General features: G+C 45.5%; 1 protein-coding gene and 1 pseudogene across 1 annotated transcript; one reads left to right on the forward strand and one right to left on the reverse strand.

Annotated features, from left to right (window-relative positions):
* Positions 1 to 370: 370 nt before the first annotated feature.
* Positions 371 to 880, reverse strand: LOC123440400 (annotated as a pseudogene).
* Positions 881 to 5,642: 4,762 nt separating this feature from the next.
* LOC123441964 (AP2-like ethylene-responsive transcription factor At1g16060) lies at positions 5,643 to 7,988 on the forward strand. Its single transcript, XM_045118121.1, has 7 exons — positions 5,643 to 5,863; positions 5,962 to 6,044; positions 6,222 to 6,230; positions 6,586 to 6,677; positions 6,814 to 6,938; positions 7,116 to 7,192; positions 7,462 to 7,988. The coding sequence occupies exons 1-7, from the start codon at positions 5,643 to 5,645 to the stop codon at positions 7,986 to 7,988; spliced, it is 1,134 nt and encodes a 377-aa protein (XP_044974056.1).
* The last annotated feature ends 457 nt before the right edge of the window (positions 7,989 to 8,445 follow it).

Below are 8,445 nucleotides of genomic sequence, written 5' to 3' on the forward strand. Positions count from 1 at the left end.
CGAGGTGGGAGACGCGAGCGGCAGCGCGAGCGGGAGGTGCAGACGCGAGCGGCTGGAGGAGACGAGGAGTGGATAACGCGATGCGGTGGGCAGTGTAGGAAAAAGTCCCAAAAAGTCCCTTCCAAAGGTACTTCTCCAAATAGTCCCAAACAGCCCACTTTAGTCCCTAAAAGTCCCTCATGTTTGTTTCACATGAGACTTTTTGGGACTTTTTTTAGTCCCTACACCAAAAAGTCCCTGAAAACAAACACCCCTTATCTAGCTAAGGCCCTGTTTGTTTCAAAAGTCCCGGGACTTTTTTTAGTCCCAACTTAAAAGTCCCTAGTCCCTACCCGTTTGTTTCCAGGGACTAAAGAGGGATTAAAGGTCATTAAATGACATGTAAAAAGACTATGTCGTCCCTGGGGAGCAGCTTCCCCGCCCTTCGTTCCGCTTCACCGCCCCCGCGCCTCCGCCGCCCAGCACCTGCAGGGCCTCCCGTTTCGTCAAGGAGAGGAAGGGGTCGGGTCAAGGAAGGGAGAGAGAGACCGGCGGCGCGCACGCACCTGGGAGACGCGGGAGCGCAGGTCGGAGAGGAGGCCGCCGACGGCGGCGGCGTTGCGCGCGTAGGCGTCGGAGCTCCGGTCGAGTGCGTCGGGCACGACCGAGGAGGAGGAGGCCGCCGCCGAGGAGCGGTAGGCTGCTGCGGCGCGGGCGCTGCCTGGGCGGAGCCGAGGGAACTGGCGGCGGCGGCTGGTGGGGGCGCGAGGGAACTGGCGGCGGCGGCGGCGGCGGGCGAGGGAACTGGCGGCGGCGACGGCGGGCGAGGTGGGAGACGCGAGCGGGAGCGCGATGCGATGCGGGGGCAGGGTAGGAAAAAGTCTCAAAAAGTCCCTACCATAGGTACTTTTCCAAATAGTGCCAAACAGCCCACTTTAGTCCCTAAAAGTCCTTCATGTTTGTTTCACATGGGACTTTTTGAGACTTTTTAAGACTTTTTTTAGTCCCTGCACAAAAAGTCATCGGAAACAAACACCCCTTAAGAGGACGAGACGGGACATTAGCCCGGGATCTGGTTCTGATGGCCTGTATTCTGTCAGTGGCAGTGGTGAGCGGGAGTGGAAGTCGACGCTCGGTCACGACTCACGACCGGGCAATCAATTCCGGCGCACCAACGGCCACGTGGATGGACGCACGGATAGCTGCTGCCTGCTGCCTACACCGACCCTGCCCAGTGTCAGTAATAATAAGTAAGGCAAGTGCCTGTTTTCCCGTTTGTCTTGGCCAGCCCGACTGTAATGTAGTGGGCTGGGAAAAGAATTAAAAATTGATCAATATTTTAAAATTGTTAAATGTGCATACAAAAATATTTCTCGTGTATACGGAATTGTACACAAAAAAGTAACAATGTGTAAGAAAAAGGTTGTTCATGTAATTAAAAAACATTGATCAAGTATTTAAAAATTGTTAAACTTGTATAAAAATATTCCTGGTGTATACGAAAAATGTACACCATACATTAAAATGAAAGAACACATCATAAATTATATATATCATAAAATTATGTATTCTAAAAAGGCTAAACAGGTATATAAAAATGTTCCTAACGTATGAAAAAAATGTACATTGCGTGTGAAGAAATATTTCTTATCACTGAAAAATATTCTTTATGTATTAAAAGATGTTGATCATGTATTAATAAATGTTAACATTGTATTTCGAAAATATTAAAGTGTATTAAAAATATATTTCAAAGAAATATACCAAAAATGTAGAATGGACATAAAAGAGTAAAAAATAATAATTTATGAAAAAATTAATCATCTATAATAAAAATGTTAAATGTGTGTACAAAATATGTTTCTAATGTAGTGCGTACTATAATAGTATACATGTGTCGAAGTAAAATAAACTAGTAAAAATGACAATGAAATAAAAAAAATGAAGGGACCCAATAAAAACGAAAAGTAAAACGAAGAACCAAAGAAAATCAACACAAAATAATGAAACCATAGAAAACAAAAAAAAACAAATAAAACTGATGAAAAACAAGAATGAAATAAACAAGATAGTCAAAATCAAGAAATAATAAAAAAACGACAAAAACCAAGAAAAAGCAAGGAGAAATAAAGAAAATAATAACCAGTGAAAATCGGGAAAGAGGCAAAGAAATCTGGTAAAAACAAAAAAAAATCAGACAAATAAAACATGACAAATAGGAGAAAATCAGTGCAAAAAAGATAAAGCAACAAAAGAGAAGACAAGAAAACCAAAGAAACCCAAGAAAGAAACAAAAAAGGGATATCTGCTAACAAGAAAACCGAAATTACCATGAAGAAACACAAAAAAACTGATGAAAAAACAAAATAAATGAAGAAAGAAAAAAAAATAGAAAACGAAAGGGAACGAGCAAATCAATCACGAGGGATCGAACTAGAGCTGCGATAGCGGACCGACGTTCCAGAAGATTCTTCTTTTTATTCTGTAATCGTCGTGTTATTATTTTGTTTGTCGCATTCATCATCGCATCATGCGAATCATTCGCATTGCATCGGCACTTCATTGACGGTATTTAAAAAAAACTTGCATCCGTCCGTAGTTGTCGATCATCTTCGTTTGATCGTCGACCATGTTGACACCAACCACATACGCATTCGCCCCCGCGGCATCTTTCAAATAATGTTTTTAAAAATGTGTATAAATTATTTTCGAATTGATTTGAAATTTGACAGGTTGTCTGATGGGAACTCCTACCCGCAGCTCGTTGTAGGAGGGGGTCGCTCCCACACAAAGGGGGGCGCCCGATTGGGACGGCACAACTTTTTTTTTTGTCTACAAATTTTTCATAATTTCCTTCTTTTTGTTTCCCTCCTTTTCTTTTCTGCTTATTTTTTTCTTTTTGGCCCGTTTTTCTTTCTGTTTTCTTTTTTTCTTTATTTTAATCAAAATGAACAAACATTGAATTTCTCAATCATTTTTTGAAAACATGAATGCTTTTTAAATGAGAGAACAGATTTGAAAGCGTGAACATTTTTTTAATGCACACACATTGAATCTTGAGAACAAATTTTAAAACCAAGAATATTTTTTAAATATACTAAAAAATTTGGGACCACGAACAATTTTTTAAAGCACTTTTACTTTTTGAATCTTGAGAACAAGATTTTGAAATAGAGAACAATTTGGAAAACCTCGAACAAATTTGGAAGCATGAACAATTTTTTGAAAACACGAACGTTTTTTGAATCCTGAGAACAATTTTTTAAAATGAGAACGAATTTTTTGGTTCGTTTTTTCTTTCCTTTTTCCTTTTATTTTTGTATTTCAAACCAAAGCATTTTTTTAGTTCGAAGAATTTTTTTGAAGAAACGTGAACAAATTTGAAAAATCATGAACAAGTATCAGTATTTTTTGAATCATTAGAACAAAATATTAAAAAGTAGAACAGTTTTGAGAACCCCGAACAAATATGAAAGCGCAAACAAAAAATTAAAGCAGGAACATTTTTGGAAATTGGAGAACCAATTTTTAAAAAACGTGAACAAATTTGGAAGCGCGAACAATTTTTTAAAGCACGAACATTTTTTGAATCTTGGAAATAAAATTTTAAAAATAAGAACAATTTTCATATACCCCGAACAAATTTGAAAGCGAGAACTAAGTTTTAAAGGCCGAACATTTTGGAAATTTTGAGAACAAAATTTGAAATCGAGAATAATTTTGAAAAATCATGAATAAATTTGGAATCGAAACCAAGTTTTTCAAGCACGAACATTTTTAAATCTTGAGAACAAAATTTGGAAAAACCCCGAACATATTTGGAAGCATGAAATTTTTTTAAAGCACAAACATTTTTTGAATTTTGAGAACAAATTTTAAAACCGAGAACAATTTTTTGAAATTCTGGAATATTTTTTGAATAATCCAAAACATTTTTGAATAAAAAACAGAAAAACCGGTTCAGGAAATCTTCTAAAAAGTTTCAAAAATCGGAAAAAACTGACTCAGAAAGTCTAGAAGGTTTCCAAAACCAGCATCCCCCGCAACTGTTAATGGGCCGGCCCAGATCATCCATCGCTAGCGTTTTCTCTGTGTGAAGCCGTGTCAATTTGCCGCAACGCGCGGTAATTAGGGTTTTCCGAAAGGGGCTAAGATGCCTCTCTTCCTGATATAGAAAAGCAATCATTTTTTCCTGTGTCTTCCCTTTGCTTCGGCATGAAAATATCCTCGTGTGTACAGTACGCCGAAAGCAATATGCAGCAACGAACAATCATCGAATTTGTCACACGAGAGCGTAGGAGATGGCGAGAGGCGGCGTAGATGTGTGTTGGCAGGGGACTCGGAAGGGTCACGACATAGGGCTCATGCTGTAGGAGGGGGCGGAACCTCCTATTCGCCGAGCGTTGCCGCAAGGAGTCGCACGCCGCACACGGGTGGCGCCCCCGACTGGGCCAGCCCATTTTCGGCTCGCCCCAACTGGGCCGGTCCAGCTTATTATTTTGTTGCAAAACATTTTAATAAAATTTTTTCTATATTTTTCAAATTATGAAACATTTTTTCAAAGTCTGGAAAAAAAATTCAAAATCCGGAACATTTTAGAAATTTTGGAATATTTTTTAAATGACGGAACATTTTTTTGAAATATTGGAATACTTTTTTGAAAAAATACAAACATTTAAAAAAATTTGCTGAACATTTTTTAAATTCCGGAATATTTTTTAGAAAATCCGGAACATTTTTTCAAATTCCGGAAAAGACATTCAAATTCCAAAACATTGTTTCAACTTACAAAACATTTTTTAAAATTTCAAAACATTTTTTGAAATTCTGTAATATTTTTTTAAAAATCCAAAACATTTTTGAATAAAAAACAGAAAAACCGGTTCAGGAAATCTTCTAAAAAGTTTCAAAAACCAGAAAAAACCGACTCAGAAAGTGTAAAAGGTTTTCAAAACCAGCATCCCCGTAACTGTTAATGGGCCGGCCCAGATCATCCACCACTAGCGTTTTCTTTGTGTGAAGCCGTGTCAATTTGCGCGGTAATTAGGGTTTTCCGGAAGGGGCTAAGATGCCTCTCTTTCTGATATAGAAAAGCAATCATTTTTTCCTGTGTCTTCCCTTGGCTTCGGCATGAAAATATCCTGTATTGCTAACCCTTTCAAGGATCTCTTCAGTTGAATATAACGAGGCATCCAAAAATTCACGCGATCACACCCGAGACCATGATCGTAAAAGTGCCCCCACCCGATCACCTCACATAGCCACATCGCCGGGCACCGCGCGCATAAAACCCCGTGGCGACGCGACGTGCCCACCACCCACCACACTCTGCTTCCAAAAACCCTCGTCCCCCGTCCGGTCAGCCCTTAACCCCGGTTTGCCTCCTTTTACCAAACCAGACCCAGTGAAAGCCCCCCCCCCCCCCCCCCCCCCACGGCCGACCTAACCTAACCGCCGTCAAGCCCGTCGCTCCCCAAAGCAGCATGTGGTGTGGTTACCGGTTAAAGCATCGCCCCACTGCCACTTCTACATAGGCAGGGCTCACCTGCCCGGCCTCCGTTCTCCTTCCCATTAGTGGAAACCTCGCTTGCCTGGTCCCAACTCCCAACTCCCAGGCCGTTCGAGGGAAGGAAGGAACGATCAAAAGCAGAGCCGCGGTGACCATGGTCACCATGACGGCGACCAAGAAGCAGCCCTGCCGTGGCGCCGCCCCGCCCTCCCCTGCCCCCTCCTCATCCTCCTCGGCGTCCGCTTTGCCCTGGGCCTCCCGCATTGCGCCGTCCCGCGCGCGGACGCACGGGAGGAAGAGGAAGAAGAGGGGCCGGAGCGGCACCGCCGTGGTTGTCCCGGCGAGGAGGTCGTCCGTCCACAAAGGCGTGACCAGGTGAGCTAGGATCGCTTCCTCCCCTTCTTGCTTGCCTCCGACGCGCCGCCGTCTGTGGTCGGTCTCGTGTCTGACGGGGTGTTCGCCCGTTGATGTAGGCACAGCATCTCAGGGAGGTACGAGGCGCACCTGTGGGACAGGCATTGCCGGAGCACGGCCCAGGGCAGGAAAGGCAAACAAGGTGACACAATCTGCCTCTGTTTTCTTTGATTTGCTCTTGATCACTCTCTAGTTTTATCTTTTACTATGTGCTGACATTCTTCTTCTCTATCCTGTTCGCAATTAATCTTCTGTTGGTCTGCCTCGACATTGGCGAATGTTGATACGCATCCATGCCTGCCTCATGTCTCTCCATTAGTTTATTTGGGTGAGTTCAAGATCCTCTCGCTTCTTGAAAAAGCCCGCATGCTTTCCAATGCCCACGATTCACAAATTATTCTGTATGCTTCCAAAGTCCAGATTGCATTGTCCATGGTAGCCTTCCTCTGATTAGTTTTCGAATTTCGAATTCTGCAACCACATTCTCCTTTGTTTGAGGGGAAAGCAGGGTAAAAAGAAAAGCAGCAGCGCCTTGGTAAAGTGGAAAGCTCGTTTTTATATCCTTGTCCCCATGCATATGCATGCGTCCAAAACATAAGCACGAAAGCATCAAGACACCGTGGAACCACTGCAGCGTATACATGGATTAAGATCATCCTTAATGATCTTGTGTTTCCTTGCAGGATCTTACAAGACAGAGGAGGAAGCAGCTCGCACCCATGATCTCGCGGCGCTCAAGTGCTGGGGCTCAGACTGCGGGCTCCTCAACTTCCCAGTAAGTTCAGAGACAATCCTACCTGCCTTGACTTGTCTCAGTGCTACTGCTAGTACTACTTCTCGGATTGCTGATTTTGTTCAGTTTATTCAGAGTGGAACTTGATAGGATTTGGCTGTGATAAATGTAAATGCAGGTGGACACGTACAGGCAGGAGCGCGAGAGGATGCAGCGGGTGACACGGGAGGAGTACCTGGCCAGGCTGAGGCGGAACAGCTGCGGTTTCACAAGAGGCGTCTCCAGGTACAGGGGAGTTACAAGGTACGCAGCTCGAGCTAATGAGCACTGTGTGAGTGTGTCCGTATCCTCTGACAGTCAGATTAGCAGCTGTATCTGCGGTGAAGTTTCAGAAGAAGCGTGCAATTTGGCTGCGTTGTTAGTGCTTCCAGTGATCTTACTGAACGAATATATCATGATAACAACTTATTGGCGCCGCAGGCATCACGCGAACGGCCGGTGGGAGGCGAGGATCGGTCACGCTGCCGGCACGCGGTACTCCTACTTGGGAATATTCGGTGTGCCCTTGAACTTACAGTACATACTGTTAGTACATTTCTGTGAATAAATCTCGAGAACATGTGATTATGTCATTCTGTGTGAGATGATTAATCTTTATTTCATGCTTCTAATTCGCTCTTTTACATGTGTATCAGCAAGTAGAGCTGTTTTGTGGGCTCCACATAGCGCAGTTATTTTGCTTTTTCTCTGGGGAGGGAGGAGACGCAGAACGTACGTAGCTTTCTCTTTCTGAAAGGTGTGTTGTGCTTTGGCATTTTCCCTCCAGATACCCAGGAGGAGGCAGCCAGGGCCTACGACCTCGCCGCGATACGAATCCGCGGCCACGGCGCCGTCACCAACTTCGACGCCGGCTGCTACGTGGACCGCCCGCAGCCCAAGGCCGAGCCGGACCCGGGGCCTGCCGCAGCGCCGGCGCCGGCGCCACTGCTGTTCCTACCGCCCAAGATCGAGCCCAAGGACGAGCCGGAGTCCGACTTCGAGGTCGAGCGAGAGCCGCCGCCCGCGCCGGTGCTCCGCGACGACGCCGACCACGTGGACCGCGCCATCGCCGTGGTCCTGCAGGCGCTCTGCGTGGACCGCGCCGACTTCGAGGCCAGGTACCCGCCCCGCCGCACGCGCGTCGCCGCCGGCGGCGGCGCCGAAGGGTGGCCACCGCCGTCGGACTCGGACGACCTGCCCGACCTGCCGGTGCCGGGCGACGTGGGTTTCTTCGAGGACGACATCGAGAGCGTGCTCTGCGACGCGCCCGGCGAGGCCGCAGCCGCAGCCGCCACGATCAGCAGCTGGTGGTGAATCACGGACGAGGCCCATGTTGGTGGTGCCGGTGCGTTGCACGTTCCGGTAGTGTAGCTCGTAAGGTAGGGTAAGCTTCGTTTTTGGGGCTGCACATATCTCTGCCCAAGGAGCATGCAGATGCAATGCGGTTGATTTTGGTAGTACTCTATTAAGTCGCACGTGATCGCTAATCAGTTCCTTGCGACCCGTGAAAGCGGGAGAAATGGAAGAGGCTCGAACTTTTGATGCCTCATGCTTGAACTACCTTCAATGGATGAAAATTCAAGCGCAAACATATCGGACGGAGGAAGACTTAGAGCCTGTTCGAAACCTCTCGTGTCTCAAAACTCCCATTCGCACGAGAAGCTCGGTTTGAGCCATTTTCTAAAATTGTGCTGCAGCTCCCTTCGCTCTGGGAGCTGCAGTTGTGGAGCGGAGATGATCCGAATAGGGAAAGCTCGAACTTAGATGTAAG

This window comes from Hordeum vulgare, chromosome 3H, assembly GCF_904849725.1.
Source record: "Hordeum vulgare subsp. vulgare chromosome 3H, MorexV3_pseudomolecules_assembly, whole genome shotgun sequence".
Taxonomy (NCBI): domain Eukaryota; kingdom Viridiplantae; phylum Streptophyta; class Magnoliopsida; order Poales; family Poaceae; genus Hordeum; species Hordeum vulgare.